Genomic DNA, 18,686 nt, shown 5'->3' on the forward strand with positions numbered 1-18,686 from the left:
AGTCTTGGAAATGGTTGGAAAAAAGTCGTATTTCTGCAGTCATAAACAGCCTCTGTCAGAAGCCCTTGGCTGAGGGGGCAAGAGCAGCTTCTGCCATGGGGCGAGGACACCTCAGCTGGTGAGAGATCTGCTTCCAGCGTGCCAGTGGCTCAGGGACAGCCCGTGTGGAGCAGCCAGACATGCAGAAACCCACTTTCACCTCTGACTGCCACACGAATGTTTCTCTGCTCCATTAACCCAACACTTTATGAGACATTTACTGTCACTGCTGCTCAACCTGTGAAAGGGCCATTTTATTTAGGAATGGACAAGCAGGAGAAAACTGGGCTTGCTTTGCTTTTTCTGCCCCAATCAAACATGGTCTAACATGGGGTTTCTGTGAGGACAGATCTACAGGTGGGAACTGCACCAACAAAGCCCCAACACCACAGCAAACACTGCTTAACACACAGCAAGCAAGAACCTGAATAAATGGCAAATCTGATGCTCTTACCTGTCTGGTTTGCTGTCCAGGAAAGCAGTAAGTGGAGAAAAGACAAGACACATGTTCAGGTTAGAAAGGACTTGCAGAGGGAAGGGGAAGCATTTGCTCAGCTCTAGCCTTGGCAGCAGAGGTGGGACCAGCACAGATCACCCAGGTAAATGGACACCAGCGAGGACCCCTGAGCCCCTGCTCACATGCTGGGATGCAGAGGCCACAGCCCTGTGCACAAGGGAGCACAGCTGTGCAGGTCAAAGATGGAACAGGGCTAGGAGAGTTCCCTCCGCCCTGGGAATGAGCTGTCCCAGCTAAGGACACCTCTGCTGGCCACTGCCACCATTACTTACTTCGCTCAGCTCCTGCTTCCCCTCCTGTCCCCTTCCCTTGCCCTGTGTGTGCTCAAGGGACCCCCAGTTCTCATCCACCATGAGCTGCTCAGAAAGCCAAGGGAAAGGGAGCCACTTCCAGGGCTTTTCCCTTCTCTCTCCTGAAGACTCACACCCTGCTCCTGTCTCCCAACTCCAGCAGAAAACCAGCCTGAGACCAGTGGAGGTCTCTGCTGCCCCACAGCTCAGAGGTGCCTTTCCTGCATCCCCCTCACTGCCCACAGGCACACAGAGCATGGAAAGGGGAGTCTGAGGCTGAGAGCAGCAAGGCTGGAGTCCTGACACACTCAGTGCACACATGCCCCAAGGGAGTGTCTGTGGGACAAGCACAGCTTTCCTGGGAGTGCCATGGGGCAGAGTCTGAAGCAGCAAATCCCTGCAGCCCACTGCTAATCCCTCCTGTGCCGGGCAGACTCTCCCATTCCAGCACCTGCGCCTCAGGGCTCCTCTCTCCAATGCCCAAGGAAGGATTTACCCTCAGCTGCCAAGGACAGGACCAAGGAGGAAATTCCCTTTAGGGAACCCTGGGGACACTCAGAACCATCTCAGGTGTGGGCAGCGAGCAGCTCTTACTTTTTGTAGAGCAGGATGGCAATGACGATGCAGATGATGAAGACCACGGCCAGGACGGGCCCGATGACCCAGATCAGCCCCTCCTCGCCATCGATGATGGGCTGCGGGTCAGGGTTGTCCAGCTGGATGGGGTCGGAGAAGGGACTGGCAGCATAGGTCTGGAAGACAGGGAACATGGTGGAACACAGCTCAGAGGTGGGATGGGGACTGAAAAATGGGCAAGCACAGGATATTCCACAGGGAAAGCTGCTGGAGAGGATGTGAGCTCTCTGCAGCACAACCCAAATGGTAACAGGGAAAATGCCCTCTTCAACCTAGAAAAAATAACCCTGGCCCTGAGCATCCATATGAGGGCATCTTCCACTTCCAGTGCTCCAGGGAGACAGACCACTGGGAGATCACACTCATGTGAAGCTGTAGCCTGCCTGTGCCTGTGGCTCACCCCCTCTCATGGCTAGGAAGGTGCTTTTCGAGATCCAGCTGTCTCTGTTCCACCACAGCCCTGAGCCCTCACCGCTGCCACAAACACACAAACACTTTCCCCCAGCTCTCATGTAACCATCTGGATTTTGACAGTCAGATGGGATTAAAGAGCAAGAGGGAAGGGATTAAAACAAGAATTAATGCTTGGTGTGGTGACTGAAAAAAACCAACCCCAACAAATAAATATAAAGTAGTAAAATGCTGTGTGTGTCCTCTGCTGCCTCTGCACTGAGCCAGGTTCCTGAGGAGGATCAGAGGCACATTCAAACCCTTCAGAGTCCTGACTATGGATGAATTCCTATTTTACTGAACAGCACAGAGAACTGCCATGGCCTGGTTTGGGAGAGCAGTCAGGGACAGGACAGGAACAGGGGCTCTGGGTCCTTGAACTCCATCAGCTCTGAGCAGGCTGGAAAGCTGCTCCACACTTGGGATCCAGGCCACTGGGAGTGAGTCCGCAGCACCTTGTTCTAAAGCAGAAATTACCACAAGCTGCAGTAATCCGATTGAGAAACCCATTCAGGAGTGTGTCAGCCTAATCCTTTAATATCAAATACACAACTAAATATTTATTGGGGGAAAAAACCTCTGAAAACCCTTAATTTCCAATAGCTCCCTGCTACAACTCCATTGGGGGATTTAAAACCAACAAAGTATTAGGCTGTTTCCCATTGTGTGTGAGGGAGGAGGCAGGTAAATATTACAATAGTTGTTTTCAGAAAGCCAAGTACAGCCCCAGTGAAAACAGCAGAGATGCCGAACTGGTAGAGAGGACTTGTAGTTTCTGTAAGAAATGCTCCCATCTGTGCTTGGAGGGGAGTTTAGCAATGCCCAGAGTGTGACGTGCTCTTGGAGCAGGATGTCGGGGGTCATTGCTCTGAGGAGTTAAAGAACAGCCTTTAAAGGACATTTCTCTTCAAAAAGAGGGTTTGACCCAGGGCTCTCTGAACTCGAGTCCTGAGGGGATAGTTCAGTGTTCCTCCCCATTCTGGACTCCAGTCTGCAGCCACAAGTGTACAAGTTCTGTGCGCAAAGATGGGGAGAAGCACAGCTGCTCGTGTCCTTGGTGCTTGAAATAGATGAATGGAGGCACAAGCTCGAGCAGCTCACCAGGCACAAGAGCCACATCCAAAAGCTCCACAGCTGGAAAGAAAAGCCCCTCAAGGATGCCAGTAGGGCAGCAGGGCTGTGGCAGCTCCCTGGTCCATCCCCAAGGATCGGAGAGGGCCGAGGGCAGCAGGCAGCACTTACAGCCTCAGGTTCCTGCAGCACTGCCAGGATGAAGATCACATATTTCTGCCCCGGCTCCAGGGCTCTGTTCTCGAAGTTGTCGTAGTGTTTCATGTCCCCCAGGATGAAGTGGGAGGGCAGGGAGCGGAAGCGGGCAGCGATGTAGGGCTTGGGGAAGTCCAGCTGCCGGGAATGCCGCAGGCTCCGGCGCCGGAGCCTGGCGATGTCCTGGACGAGCTGGAGGGAGCAGAGGAACACCCTGAGACCCTGGAAAGGAGCAGCAAGGAGAGCCAAACCAGCCCTCCCAGACTGGCCATGTCTTGGCTGCTCAGAATGGGGAGCACGGGTACCCCAAAAACCCTCCCAGCCCTCAGGTCACCATCCTCCCATTCCAGCCGCTCGCTCTCCCCCTACAGCCCAGCCCAGTTTCACCCACACTCACCTCCTCCAGGTCCATCTCCTCAGGGCTGCCCAAGGGGTTGAGGAACTGTCCTCCCCGGGACTTCCTCAGAGGCACCACCACAATGTAGAAAGCTCTAAATGTTGGGAATGATCAGAAGAAACAGAAGGAATTAGCCACGGAAGAAGGGAGCACACACACTGATGCGAGTTTGCCCAAACTGCCCCACTGGCTCAAGCCCCTCATTTTTCATTTAGCACAGTTGTTATTCCTGGAATGAGCCAGATTCAGTGGCAGCCCCATGTCTCCCCATGTACTCCCTTCACCCTTCTTTGGCTTTCCCTTTGGTGTGGAAGTGCCTCCAAAAGGCAACAGTCAGGAATGCTGGAAATGCAGGGATCACCCCCCTGGCACTGCCCCTGTGGGTCTGTGGTGGTCTCCAGCCACCAGGGCTGACCCGCAAAACATGAACTGAGCACCCCACACCTGCAGTTAAACAGAAACCTACTGGACAGGCACAGAGCTCTTCACGTCGGGGAGAATCACCACCACATTGCCATCAGCATCAGGCTTGTGGGTCACCTCTGGCTTCTTGGACAACATGTCAGCAGCAGTCCAGGCAGCGACGTTCTGCTGCAGCCCCCCCATGCTGTTGCCCTGGTTCATCAGCACGAAGTTGTAGAAGGTGCGGGGCCTCAGGTGGGTGATGAGTTTCTTGGTCGTTCGTCCGTCCACGTCGACATGCAGCCCGTTGTACTGGATCTGTGGGAGGGGAGGAGGTTGTTCCCTGAGCGAGGCTGAAAATGCTCCAACTCCTTCCTCTCCATCCCTTCGGTTTGCAGGGAACATGAAGCACCCAGCCCTGCAGAGCTGGGGCAAACACAGGAAAAACTCCTGCATGCCACTTGCCTTGTATGGGGTAGGAGAGTTGTAATTCTCAGGGAACTCCCAGCTCAAAAGGACAGATGTCTTTGTCACCATCTTCACCTTGAAGTTTTTGGGTAAAACTGCGGAGAAAAAAGTGAGGAGGAAGGGGAGAAAGGAGAAGAAAAGGCAGCAGAGGGAAGAAAGAGCAGGAAAGAGAAGGAAGAAAATGTCAAGTGCTGGAAGAGGGGCCTGCCAGGCTGGGTCTGGCCGCAGCTGCAGGAATGGAAGGGATTGCTCCCTCCTCCACACTGTGCTTGAGTTTTGCCAAGGTCCATCTCCCAGTGCTCCCTGTCCCCATGCCTAACCCCAGGAGGGTGCGTGGCTTTGCCCCCACTCTGGGCCTGGGTGGCTGCTGCAGGAACGAGGTGCTGGCTGGCTGAGCATGCTCAGGTGAGGAAAAACTCATCCCAGGTCACAGCTTGAGGGTTTGTTTTTTTAAATTTTTGCTCTTTTCTTTTGGCTGTTTGCAAAAGCTGAAGAAAATGCTCTTCCCACCTGTACAGCGACTGGCCCCCCCCTTCAGGTGCCAGTGACAGGAGGTGTCCGGACTTAACTTAGAAGAAAGTGGTAAAAGGGACTTACCTGGCACAAGGCAGAGAGGAGCGGAGGGACTGAGTGTGACACCAGAGTGCTCTGCATTTACTCACGAGCCTGGCTGAGCCTGGCCTGACCTCTCCAGCTCTCTTGCCTCCTGGCACCAGCCCCAGATACAAGGGGAGAGAGGGAGGAGAAACCGGTAAGTCCTACCTTGGTCCAGCTGGAACGTCCGATACTGGACGGTCGGGCTGTAGGGCCCGGGGCCTTTACTGGTGTGAGCACGGATTTTAACATCATAGGCGGTGTTGGGTTTGAGGCCGTTGAGGGTGTACGAGTTCTCTGGGGAGGGGGGCAGGTCTTTTTCCAGCAGGTTGCCGGGAGAACCGGCCTCCCGGTAGGCCACGGTGTATTTGACGATGGCTCCGTTCCTCTCGGCCAGCACGGGGGGCAGCCAGCCAAACTGCACCGACATGGATGTGACGTTGCTCGCCTCGAGGATTTGGGGGTAACCCTTGGGGATGTCTTCGGGGGTGGTGAGTTCCTGCACAGCTTCCTCCCCAAAGCCAGCCCGGCTTTTCACGGCCAGCTTGAACACATACGTGGCGCCCTTGTGGATGCTGGGAGCGATGTACTTATCCTCCAGGGCCGAGAATTCCAAGGTAGCCAGAGGGTCGACATCCTTGCGGCCGAACTGGAGCCGGTAGCCCAACACCTGGCCCTCCGCGTCCAGCGGGGGCTCCCATTTCACCAGGAGAGTGCTCTCCTCTGTCTGGTGCACAGAGAGGATGGGCTTTCCTGGGACTAGGAGAGAAGAGAGACACCTTCAGCCACAGGTGGGGCGGGAGAGAGGAGCTGCAGAGACTCTTCAGCTGCAGCGACAGGTTCCTCAGGTCAGCAGCAGTGTTCCAGCTCGGCTCCATGCAATCCAAACTGCTGCCACCCCATACAGGTGGATGGGCCCTAAACAGTTTGGGACATGAGGAGTGCTGCCAGCATGTCAGCTGTGAAGTGCTGACACATTCCTAGATTGATTTTCTTCCCTTTGTTCAGGATGGAGGGGTGTGCACAGCTCCTCCCCTGTCCCCAGACCACTCACCCTCCCACCGCTGGGAAGAACCAGCTCAGGAGTCCCAGCCTCCTGTCCCAATGGCTTCCAGGACAGAGAAAAACAAACCTGGAGTCCCCAAACTCCCAACATCTCTTCCTCTCTCCATTACACAGCCCAACTTATGCAGAAAGAGACTGGAACAGATTGGCCCAGCCTGAGAAGTCCAGAGCAGCTGAGGGTGAAGCAATGAAGGATGGAGGGAAGTCTGGGCAGCCCCAGGTCCTGAGCAGCAGGCACGGGGCCAGCTCACACGGCTGGCAGGCAGCTCATCGCCCACTTGGGTACACAAGCACAGGCAGAGGAACCAGAGCCCGAAATCTGTGCGAGGCAGAGGGCAGGGAGAGCTTCTGCTCACTCTGTGCTGCTCCTCTCCTCTGGAGGAAGGGAACACAGCAGTGTGGTGCGTTCTCAGCTCCTCCTCACCTGTCGGTGAGCTCCTCCACGTGTGGGGGTTCTGGGGAGCTCAGCAGTGTCTGAGGGAGCTAGGCTGTCTCTGCCTAATGAGCCCTGGCACTGCCTGACTGCTAAGCAAGCCCACAGCCACAGCTAAATGACACGTGCAGGCCCAGAGATTCCTGAAGCCTGAGAAAGCAGAGCATTAATTCCAGCAGCTCACGCGTCATTGACACTCTGCTCCACTATTAGAGATCTAATTTCCTTCTCTCCGCCTTGGTATTTCTCCTGGTTGGACAGGAGGAGAGAAAATGGAGTTGGGAGGGATCCCAGCCCACCCCCACAGCACAAGTCCAACCGAGGGGCGAGGGCTGGAATGCTGGAGTGTGGCTGAGGGAGCAGGGCAGGATCTGCCTGTGCCAGGGATTCTGAAGGGGTCAAACTGGGGAACCTCTGCCTGCTGCCTCCACTGACACCTCAACCGGGATGAGGGGCTGTCTCTGAAACAAATGCTGTGTTCCTTCCAAAGTGCCAAAGAATGGCAGGGACGGTGCTGGGAGACCCAGCCTCCTCCTCTGGGAATGTCTAAGGAACACATTAAAGAGAAAAACAGTGCCATTACCTTTATGTTTCAGTTTTTATCACAAATGTTACTGTAATCAGCTGAGATGGAAAGTATTACATCTGCACAACATTGTTTGGAATAAAGGTGAGAAGAAAGTGCAGAGAGGGGGAAGTGTTTTATTTTGCAATTGGTTTGGACGGTAAAGGAGAAAATTAGATGTATTACTGTATTTAAATTCAGCCCCCAGCCCTGAATGATAAAGAAAGAAATCTCTCCTCTCAGAAGGTGTATTGACTCAACACTGCAAAGAAGGTAAGAATGTTACAGAGCCATTTGAAAGACTTTTTTTTTTAAATAGCTATTTCAAGTCAGGGGAAATTGAGTTTTGGGTAATAGCTGCTGTGCTGGAGAAAACATCCCTCTGTGACTGATCACCTGCACTGCAAATCCTAATGGGAAGAGATGAGGGAGGGTGACAAGGGAGAGTGACAAGGGAGCCAGGCAGAGAGAAAGGCTCCAGGAGAGAAAAACAGGAAGGGTGGAGAGCCTTGGGGAAAGGGAAAGCAGAGAACCAGCGAGTTAGTGAAGAGAAACATGGGCAGAACTGGAGAGGAAGGAGAAGAGGGTGAGTGAAGGAAAAGGCTCTGGCTGGTACGTGCAGGCAGAGTCCAGGTCCCAGAAATGAGAGCCAGGAAAGGTCAATACTGTCAGAGTTTCTCCCTCCACCAGTCCTGAACACAGGGGATGTATTTCCAGACATGGTACCAGAAGAGGGGAGTGGGCAGGACAAGCCACCACTGTCTGCCTGCTGCTCTTCAGCTCTTTGCAAGTCCCCACCATGACAGCAGAGCTCTCCTGTCCCCAGTGTACCTGCGTGGGCCACCTTCAAAGCTACACAGTCTCTCCAGTCAGACCAGGCAGAGTCACTTTCCTTATGATGCACCAGAATTTACAGCTCAAGAGATTACGAGTGATGAATTTGCAAGTGATGAATTCATCTGTTGTGTTTCTGGGTGTGCTGGGGCTTTCTGCAGCACTGGGCAGAAAATTGTGACATTTGGTGAGGGTTGCATGTGAGGAATGAAGGGGTTTCTGCCTTACTAAATCTAATTTTGCCTTTGGGGCAGCCTGGCTCTTGCTGCAAGTCTGTCCTTCAAGAAGGGAGTGGGATGAAAGAAGGTGAAGAAACTCCTTGGCTTTAGGAAAAGGCTCTCACCTGCACCCTTCGTGGTGACCACTTTGGGTTTGCTGCGAGCACCATCTCCCTTCATGGTGTAGGCGGCCACGGTGATGGAATAGGCAGTCTCGGGCTGGAGCCCAGCAATGATCATTTCCTGTTTGTGAGATGCCAGAGGGAAATCGTGTCAGTGTTCAGGCCCACACCCAAGGGCAGCTCTCTCCTCCCTGCAGGAGTCTCAGCCCTTTTCCAGCATGCAGGAACACCGAATCAAAGAGCACGAGACACTCTGGGGCTTCTGTGGGAAGTGGCAGAGGGGGAGAGCCCCGTTTCCCTGGCAAGGCACTCACAGCTCTGCAAACACAGCCTGGCTCTGCAGGGCCCTGTGCAAGGCATCCTCCTCCAGATCAGCCTCTCACACATTCCCTGTCTTCACACAAACCATTTCAGCATCCAAATGCTTTCACTCCCTTCAAAGCTTTCCTCTCCACTGTGCGGCCTCAGAGGAGGCTCACAGGTTTCAGGGAGATTACATTTCTTTCACCATTACCCCTCTCTTCTCTCCTCAGAGATATTTTTAATGCCTTCATAATATTAAAGGGATTGCTTGAATGCAAAGTGCAAGACGACACATTCCGCTCACGCTAAAGCTCCCTGCTAAATCCCACCCCCTCCTTCCCCATCCTCTATCAGCCTCCCCACACCTGGCTCCCAGGAGCTTTTGTTGGAACACTGGCCTCAAGAACAGCCCTTCTCCAGGAGGGATCCAGCCTTTCAAAGGGCTGTGTTGGAAAAGGAACACCCGTGCTAAATCAAACAGGATGACAGCACATGCAGCAGGGTTTTCCCCAAGGCACCAGAAAGGAGGGAGATGGGAATGTTGAGCATGTTTTATGGTTTTCCTCTCTCCTCATCCCTTTGTGCTTTCGATATTAAATCTCAGGGCGGCAGTTGCAAAGAATTTGTTAGTCCTGAAAATAACTATATCCCCAGTGGTGAGCTGGGAGTGGAACAGCAGAACTTTCAAACACTGGGATTTTGATCGGTGAGTTTGGAGGCCGTCAGCTGCAGGGGCAGGTCTGGCTTCTGGAAGTCAAGAAACCTGCTCTGCTCTCACACCTGCCAAGGAGTTTTGTTAAGATTTTAGGCAGGGGCTTTGCCTCCCATGAGACTCATTCTCCACCCCTCAAAGGGAGGCCCCTCACTTGTGCAGGGCACTTGGCAATCCCCAGGAGACACAAACACAACCGGTTTGGTCGTGTGTTATCTTAGGACCTTGTCATTCCAAGGAGAAAATGCTTTCTCCTACTGCTTTGTAGCTGTAGGATTTTGGAAAACACTTACCATTTTAGCAGAAATAGCAAATGCTAAACAGCCAAGCTGATTTCAAGGTACTTCAAAGGTAAGAGCACCAATAATGATTCAGTGCTTTGCATCAATGAGTTTCTAAGAATCTTGGCCCTTTGAGGATACAAAGCATTTGTTCATGCTCTGAAAGCTCAGGACTCATGCATTCTGATTTCCCAGTGCTTCCCAGCCTATCTTTTCCACACACAGAGGTGTTGCAAAGCAGCCCATCTGAGCACCCTGGTCTGGTGGAAGGTGTCCCTGCCCGTGGCTGGGAGTGGAACAAGATGGCCTTTAAGGTCCCTTCCAATCGAAACTATTTTAGGATTCTCTAATGTTCAAGGAAGTCCCAAATTCAACATTCCATCTGCTTCCCTACGGAGGAGCAGCAAACCCATCTTTCCTTCAGAGCCAAAGGGAAAACCCTGTGGGATTGCTGCGTGCTGACAAACGACACGATCACAGAGGGTCACAGAGCAGTGACAGGGAGGGGACAATGCATGGGAACACCAAAAATGGGCTCTAAAACAGGCACACTGGCATTGCAAAGAAAAAAAATAAAGGAAAAGGAAAATATCACACCACAACAGGAAGTGGGAGAATGGAAGAGGCAGAACCAGCATGGGAGGACTTTTATGTTTTTACTTACGTATTCAGCAGTGTCATCTGTTTCCCACTGGGCAGAGAACAAGAGAGGTTTGGCACATGAGAATACAAGAGGGGAAAGAAGGGAAAGACAGAGACACAGCATGAGGAAGGAGTCCCTGAGCAAGCAGCCACACAAGGTCAGAAGTTACCAGGCAAGCATGAGGGAAGAAGTAGAGTGGGAGAAATTAGTAGATTCCACTGTGGCCTTTGCCTGAATTAAAAGACCTCCCAGACAGAGGGAGGATGGATGGGTATTTATCTCAGTGCTGGGACAGCAGTTCATACTCTTCCACAGTAACACTGTCTGGGAGCACAAAGGAGCTGCAGAGACACAGCCACACCTCGTCACAGGTTCTCATGGCCCTTCCCCAGAGTTACACTGCCTGCGATGAGGCAGAGCAGCCAGAGCACCCACCCCTCGCAGCCTCGCGGGGTCGGACGGGTGAGCCCTTACCTGGGCGTCCGCCAGCATGATGTCCTTGATGTGGGGCAGCCCCCTGGCCTCGCCGTTCTCCATGCGGACGTAGTGCACCTGGTAGCCGCGGATCTGGCCGTGCTGGCGGCTCTGCACCGGCGAGCGCCAGAACACCTGGATCGCCGTCGAGTTCAGCACCTCCACCTCCACCTTCCGTGGCGGAGCACTGGGCACTGCGGGGAGGCAAGCAAGGGGCTCGAGTCACTTGGGATTTCTGGCTGGGGCCTGTCCCTGCTCCTCTGGGACATGCATACCCTGGATCTGAGCCCTGGAAGGAGGGGGAGACCTGAGCAACTGAATATCCCATCCTCTGTCAGCGGCCTCCCAGTGAGCAGGGAAGAAGTTCTGTGGGACCTGATCTGCATGGCCTGGAGAGAGGGATGGGAACAGGCCCATCTCATCATCCAGCCATCCTTCCACAGGCTCCTTCGTGCCCAGTTTGCTCAGATGGAAGGAACCATTATAGCTCCAGATCTCATTCTGAGGGCAAATCCAATTTTCAGTGAGCCAGAAAATCTCTGGTCCTGCCTGTGGGAGGTCGGAGTGGAGAGGATAAGTAGGGGGCTTGTTCTTGGAGCTCCCTCATCTCTCTGGCAGGACAGGGGGACTGGTGGCTACAACCACTGTGGAATCTCGGGACAGAAAACAAGAGATGCCTTGGATGGAATTTGGGCTGAATTTTTGGAACTACTACTACTACTACTACTACTACTACTACTAATCATACAGGGCATGACAGCTTCATCTACCAGGAAATCACACTTTCTCTGAGCAGGGTCCATTTGGATGTGGGCAGAGGCTCAGGCAAACAGGACCAACACTGGGGACAAACCTGCTGCTTTTTAAAAATTCTTTTTATTTGGAATAGATGAAGAACACCTGAAAAATTTGGGAATTCCATATGTTATCTATTTGACCTATATTACTTGTGGTCCTACCCTCACAGTGAGGGTTCTCCTCTCCCTTCATGCACGCATTCATGCTTTTCCCTGGTTTTATTTTACTGTAGAAATACCAGGAAAATTCAACTCTCTGAGTGGGGCCACTGAATTGTTGCCGCCCAAGGTTTCTAAACTTTAACAGATTCCTCCTCCTTTCTACTACTGACAAAAACTCTGACTTAAGGAGAAGGCAGTAGCAAGGAATGTAGTAACAAGGAATGTGTGGGAAGAACTCTTCAATATTTTAAAACGTGCTCTCAGGCACAGGGTGGGATTCTTGGAGCTGTCCCATGCAGGACCAGGAGCTGGACTTGGCTGATCCTTGTGGGTCCCTTCCAACTCAGGATATACAGTGATTCCGTGAAACCAGTTTCTGGCAGCAAAAGTTTCCTCTGAGCAAAGGTTTCGGTGCCTTGGCTGATCCTGGCTCAGTGAGAGCATCTGTTCAGGGGGAGTGGTGCAGTCAAGACTCAGAGATATTAAGAAAGCCCCCATAAATTCAGGAAATGCCCTAAAGCAGGGAAGGAGAACCCTACAGAGCCCAGTGCTCAGAGGGCTCGGGGTGATGGCACCAGGGGATGCCGCACAACTCGGACCTTGGATCCCACTCCAGCTCTGGCCTGGCAGCACTGGAGAGCCACAGGAAAGGCCTCACTGTGTCCTCCCCACCATGGGAACAACCCCCCCCAGGGACAGGAATCCCCCAGGAGAACCCAGCAAAGGCTCAATTACCATCCTCATCCGTGCGGACGATGACCGGCGAGCTCTCCGGGCCCGGCCCCACCTCCGTGTGAGCCACCACGGTGACGCGGTACTCGGTCCACTTCTCCAGGGACTCCAGCAGGATCTGACTGGTGGTTGGGGGGATATCATTCACCTCCTTTAGCTCCGTGTCCTCCGAGTCCAGCGCTCGATAGTGGACGCTGTAGCCGGCCAGGACGCCGTTCTGGCTCTCGGCCGGAGGCGGCCGCCAACTTACCAGAATGGCGGTGGAGCGGGTGCTGACACATTTTACATCTTGAGGGGGGGCAGACGGTTCTACGAGGGGGGAAAATTCAGGAGGGGGAAAGGGAAAGAAGGGAGAGGGGAGGGGGGAAAAAAAACAAAAGATGGGAAAGATAAAAGAAAAAAAAAAAGGAAAATGATAACAAAAAAATCTAAAATAAAACGTACAAAAGTTTGGTTTAGGAAGATAAAATTAAAAGAGAAGAGAGCTTTTTGTTGTTGTCTTTTTTTTTTTTTTTGAAATGAAGAGGTTTAAAAAAACAAAAAGCCAACAGAAATTAAATGGGGCATCAAAACTGAAATGGTGTAAAGCAAAGGACTAAACCAGCAAGCGGGCCAGCCAAGAGGGGTCCTGCTGCTTCCACTAACCTGGCACTGACTAAGCACCCAGCTGCACCCTATAAAAGCCCTTTCCTTTGGCTCCCTGTTTTACAGCAGCCTGGCAAATCCTGCTCTGGCTGGGAAAGCACTTCTTTCCAACCTCGGTCTCTGGGATCTTGAATTTCTTTGAAGGGATCTGTGAAAATTAAGTAAGAAAAGCAGATCTTTTGCCAGGAGGCTTAAATTTAAGAGTCTGTACCTCCAGATGGAAGTGATTAGCTGTCCCCAGACTGAAGGAGGCCAAATCCCACAGTGGGAATGCCCAGGACACTGCCAAGCAATGGTAGTTAAAGAGGAGGGTTTTGAGAAAACACTTGCAGAAGAAGGGAGGCAGTGGGTTTGGTGAGGTATTCAGGTATCCGGGGGATTTTCCAAAGCAGCAGCAGCTCTAATTCCCACTGCACTCACTGCCTGAGCTACACCAGGGTGTTCCCCAACATCCCGGGAGAAAACCTTGGGAAGCGTGGCCCTACCCAGGCACCTTCTCAGGGTGACCAGGAGGTGGGGAAGGTGGAACCCACAGCTCTCCCTTAAAGCTCCTCTCTTTCCATCCCCTGCCCTGGGCAGGGACACCTTCCACCAGGCCAGGGTGCTCCATCCTGGCCCTGAACACTTCCAGGGATTAGATCACACTTCTGCCAGTCACTAATGACAAGTGATCAGCCCAGGGAAGCAGAGTGTGATACATTTTCAAGGCAAATCTATAAATCCCATCTCACCCAACTGCAATAAAGAGCTTTTAACTCTCTGCAGACAGGGCAGGAAACTGGGGTGAACTCGTGAGCCCCCAAGTATCACCTGCAAGAAGCAGTAGATCAGTGCTGGTCACTGCTTCCCATTCCTCTGATGCTTTTTTGATCAACAAAAAGCTCTTTTACTGAGGAATGGTCGTTTTCAAACCTCTTACTCCCATCCTTTAGTCAAACCCAGATGTTTAGGCCCAGTTTGCCTTGAGGACTCTGCTAGATCCACTTAGCCCAGTTGGCACTGGAGTGAGAGTCATACACTTTCCAGGAGCCTCCAGGAGACAGAGGGAAGTGGCTTCTCAGAAAGGGCAGAGATAATCCTTCCACTGCTGTCTGAGCACCCTGCCCAGTAGGACATTCTGGGTGTTTTCCTTCTATTTTTATGCTCTATTGCTGTCTTTAACCTGGCAGAATGACCCTCTTCTCCCCAGCACTCCCAGTGAGGAGGCTGACGAGCCCTGGCCATGGCTGGCCACGCAAAACAACACAGAATATGTCAAATGAACCAAACCAAAAGGAACAAACTGGAAAATAAAACATAAATCAAGCCAATAATTTGAAACAAACAAACAAAAAAAACCACCAGAAAGGAAATCATAATAATAAAATAATACTGATATAAAAAGTGACTCTTTCCAGAACATTCCCAGTCTGTTTACCTACCTTCCATGTTTCAACTGCTAACTTATAAGACTTTCTTACAAGAGAACAAGAGGAACTGAGCTACAAGGCCAGACCAAGCTCCTGGTGGGTTTCTGCACATGACTGGCTTTTAAAATGCTGCTCTACCCATGATGAGTCCCCCGAGTCCTCCCCCACCAGCAGAACCCCAGCTATTGCAGAAATGGCAATTTTGGACCCCAATCTGGTCTCTTTTGCTAAACTGTCAGCACGAAGAGCAGGGCAGCACATTCCCAGCGACAGATCTCCTTCCCTCTGGCTCTCTCCATCCGCTGTGATTGATGCAGCACCTCTCCAGGACAGAGGTGCACTGCTCATCCCACGTCCCAGAATCAACTCAAGGATGGTTTCAAGGTATCGAGGGAAAGCCTCAGCCCTCTCCCATTGCTGCCATGGTGCCGCTCCCTTCGGTTTTTGTCCTCATCAGAGGCTGGGCATATGAAAATCCACCTTTCCTGCTTAGTTCCAGCCAAAGCCACCACAGCCGAGAAACCCACTGCAGAGAGGGTCTGACCTGACCTACCCTTCATCCTGAACCTCATTCTGAAAGCCCCAGGAAGCAGAGCTCAGCTCCAGCTGGCACTGGGGTCACTGTCTGCGCTGCCACGCTCGCTCACTCACCCTCTATGCTCCAGCACAGGGACCTACTGAGAGGCCCTGGGGTGAGGCCTCCTTTTGGGATGGTTTTGCACTTTCTCTGGTTAAAAAGGTGGGGTGGGGGGTGGGTGATGGGGGAGAAGGCCCAGGTCCTGCCCAGCCCCCTCCCCATCACTCCTGGACTGCAGCAGCGGAGGAGAACAGCCAGGGGTGCTGGCTGGCCACGCTGGAGACGCCTCTGGGGAGCTCATGGCACTGTTTCCTTCACAATCCAGCCCAACCTGTGTGACCCTGGGGACAGCGCCGGGAGCCGGGAGCTGCGGCAGGAGCCCAGTGCCACAAACCCCAACGGGGCTGCGAGCTCAGCTCTGCAACCAGCCCTTCCCTGGGCGGGGAGCCAGGCACAGGCAGGAGCCCCCAGCCAGGAGAGCATGGCCTTTGCCTGCTGGCTGTTTTCACCAGCGTTTTGGGACCCCTCCCCACCCTCCCAGGGCTCCAGGGCATCCGGGAGTGTCTGCAGAGCCACGCACGGTGAGCCTGCAGCCACAGGGTGGACTGTATTTGTGAATCTGCTTGAGACCAGCCAGTACTCACCTGAGCTGCACCTTTTACATGCTTTAAAGTTGACTGTCCAAGCCACAAGAATGACCCTTACTGACCTTGTACAATATCATGTTTTTTAACCCTTTAGGTACCATAGACTTTGGGTGTTTCATTCACTTCAATGTACTGTGGGGAGGGGGACGGGAAGGAGGGTGGAGCTGATGGGGGGGGGGGAACATCCTTTCTTAGGCAGGAACAGAGGGTGAGAAAGCCCCATCGTTCCTCTACACCTGCACACGCAGCCTCACAGCGCCCACCCTGCCACCCCTGTCTGCTGACCACGCCTTGCACTCCGGAATTTCCGAGTGGGAGAGTTGCCAGGGAGCCTGGGAAGGTCATGGCTAACCGGAAAGGGCAAACCAGCTTCTCCCAGCCATGAGAGTCTGTCAGTTTTACAAGCTACGTCTTTGGTACTTGAAGAGTTAAAACCCAGCTACTTCAAGAAGAAAAAGATACTTTACCTTTAGTTTAATGGATTTTACTTTGGTTATGATGCTCAGGAGGAGCCACCCTGGCAGGGAGGTGCAGGGAGGGGCTGCCACATGCAGGTGGGTGCTGGGAGGGGACAGCAGGAGCGGAGGGAGGACCAGGGAGGAGGCTCTGTCATTCCAGAGACAAGATGCCATTGTGGTGTGACATCGCCCAGTGAGGGACAGGGGGAGCAGGGAGCTGGTTCATCGGGTGCAGGGCATGCAGGCAAGCAAGCAGAGAGCAGAAGAGAGAAGAAAGAAGAGGCATGGAGCGGGCCAAGGAGGAGCTGAACGGAAAAGGAGCTGCGGAGGGAAGACACAAAAGCCTGTCCCGAGCCAGAAGGTCTGTGAGCCGTAGGATGTCACCCGGACCAGGGAGAATTGACTCGTTCCTCCAACAGCCAGCCAGGAAAAAATGTTTCACCGTGTTACAGGACACTGACAGCTCCCAGCTGATGTTCTTAAGAGCATTAAATTAATGAGACTCTCCCTATGAAAGCTGAGCTACAGAGAGAGAAACCCGTCCATGTTCTCGGCAGGTGCCAAGTTAGAAAAAGCCCCAAAGCCTTCCTTTTTCCCAGCTCCCCTTTTCCTCACCCTTAAGGGACAAATTTTCACTAAGCCCTACTGCCACCAGATCCCACACCCCTCTTTCAGCTTGTTTTATTGAACCAGAAAGCACAAATCCCAGACCCTCTTTGCCTCCCATCCCCACGGATCTCAAGGAGAGAAACCCCTTGGAAAACAGAAGCAGAGAGTAAGTTTAACACTTATTTTTCAGGTCCTTTCAGTTCATTTCCCCCACCCCACAGAGATGCTCCCTCTGACAGTACCACACTGGGATCAGAACCAGCAGATGTGCAGCAGAGTCAGGAAAGGGTTTTCCTATGAAACGTAGAGAGAGGATGGAGAAAAAGAAAAGAAGGAAAAAAGGGGAAAAACATTTGAAAGAAAGAAAAAACCAAAAATCTTTGAATGGAGTGGAGGCCTGAGCAAGCCCCAGTAAGGAATTCTGTCTTTGCAGAAACAGACTCCCCTTTCTTCCCACTCCTCAGGGACAGAAAGAGAAGGAGACAGGGAAAGGGAGAGACAGCAGGGTGTGACAATTAAAAAGCCCAGCCGAGAGCCTGCTGCTCCCCCCTGTCAGGGACTCTGAGGGATGGGAGCAGGGCTCTCCCTCCTCACACTGGTGACCAGAGCCACTTCTGAGTTAGTTCTGCTCCCGGCTACTCCAAACTGCAGCGGAGTGATTTAGTAGAGATGAGAGGAGACAGAAAACACAAAGAACAGCTGCCACAGCCACTCATGCAGTGAAAAAACACCTCATTGAAAAGCAAAGATCTGTGAAAAGCCCAGAAATATTGCCATCCAGGGTTATTGTCCCCAGGGCAACAGCGAAGGGAGACAATCCATTAAACTAAAACCAGCACGTTTTGGTTGCATACACTCCTTCCTGGTATCATCAATATCCCCCTCCCAGCCTCCACAGGACTCCTCTGTCCCGCTCTGCCGGAGCCCAAACGGGACCATTCCCAGTGCTCCAGGCCTTCCTCCCCTTGGCTGTGGAGGTGCTCATGGAAAAGAGCACAGGGACTGCTTCCCCAAAGGCTGGGAAAGGCTGGACAATCACCTTCCCTTCTCCTCTCCTTACCGCTTCCCCCCTCTCTCCCAGCTGCATTGCTTGAGCCCCTTCCTGGCAGCTGCTGGGTCTGTGTGGGGCGGGCTGTGGGTGCCATCCCCTGAGCATGCTCAGCACCACGGCCAGTGTGGCCACCAATGAGCCCTCACTGCTCCCAGCCCAAGTGGACGGTGCTACCTGGCCCCCCCAGCACCCCCAAACCCCAGCTCTGCTCCTGGCTCACATCTCAACTACCTGGACCACCGAAGGGAGAGGAAAGCAGGTCCCAAAGGCGTCCCCCCTCCCTGGAGCAAAACGCCAGCCCCCAGCTCCGTACCCCTGTGCCCACCATCTCTGGCTCCCTGACTGTGGTCCCCTCAGAGAAGGGTGGGAAAGGAGAGACACCTACTAGACTGCAAGGTGCGCTCTCGGACCTCCGGGGTGAAGGCCCCCAGCCCCAGAGCCGAGCGGGCGGCCAGCCGGAAGACATACTCAGTGTTGGGCTTCAGGCCTTCCACCGTGAACGAGGTCGTTGGCTCGAAGTTCTTCAGCACCTGGGATGGGCGAGGGGGGAAGAAACAGAATAAACCCAAACAACAGGCAGCAGAGGTGAGGCCTGCCCAGAGACACCTGCCCTGCTCCCCTCGCTCCGACACCGCAGGGAGCGGCGGGGCCGAGAGCTCCTCAGCCCCAACCCCGCTCCACTCTGGACTCACCTCCTTGCTGCGGTCTCCTTCCTTGTAGAGGAGCTCATACTTCACTATGATCTCCTGGCGTGGGGGGCTCCATGACAGCACAATGCTGGTCTCGGTCTTGGCTTCTGCTCGGAAGTTCATCGGCTGCCCAGGAACTGGCACGGAGAGGGAGCCAATGGGGCAGAGGAGGCAAGAGGAGAAATAGGAGAAACCACATTA

The 18,686-nt window shown here is 53.3% G+C and overlaps 1 protein-coding gene across 22 annotated transcripts in view; it reads right to left on the bottom strand.

Annotated features, from left to right (window-relative positions):
• Positions 1–18,686, bottom strand: part of PTPRS (protein tyrosine phosphatase receptor type S) — a 149,129-nt gene that overhangs the window by 22,103 nt on the left and 108,340 nt on the right. For 10 of the 22 annotated variants that reach the window (XM_048287757.1, XM_048287755.1, XM_048287754.1 and 7 more), the window contains 13 exons: positions 18,489–18,622; positions 18,182–18,326; positions 12,404–12,709; positions 10,710–10,903; positions 10,257–10,283; positions 8,300–8,417; positions 5,228–5,818; positions 4,463–4,560; positions 4,062–4,315; positions 3,596–3,689; positions 3,175–3,390; positions 1,441–1,598; positions 494–505 (listed from right to left, as the gene is read on the bottom strand). In XM_048287757.1, coding sequence (XP_048143714.1) covers positions 494–505; positions 1,441–1,598; positions 3,175–3,390; positions 3,596–3,689; positions 4,062–4,315; positions 4,463–4,560; positions 5,228–5,818; positions 8,300–8,417; positions 10,257–10,283; positions 10,710–10,903; positions 12,404–12,709; positions 18,182–18,326; positions 18,489–18,622 — 2,347 coding nt within the window. The remainder of the gene's footprint in view (positions 1–493; positions 506–1,440; positions 1,599–3,174; positions 3,391–3,595; positions 3,690–4,061; positions 4,316–4,462; positions 4,561–5,227; positions 5,819–8,299; positions 8,418–10,256; positions 10,284–10,709; positions 10,904–12,403; positions 12,710–18,181; positions 18,327–18,488; positions 18,623–18,686) is intronic. The other 12 variants (XM_048287763.1, XM_048287762.1, XM_048287761.1 and 9 more) reach the window with 5 other exon arrangements.

The sequence above is a fragment of the Corvus hawaiiensis genome, chromosome 28, assembly GCF_020740725.1.
Source record: "Corvus hawaiiensis isolate bCorHaw1 chromosome 28, bCorHaw1.pri.cur, whole genome shotgun sequence".
Lineage (NCBI taxonomy): Eukaryota > Metazoa > Chordata > Aves > Passeriformes > Corvidae > Corvus > Corvus hawaiiensis.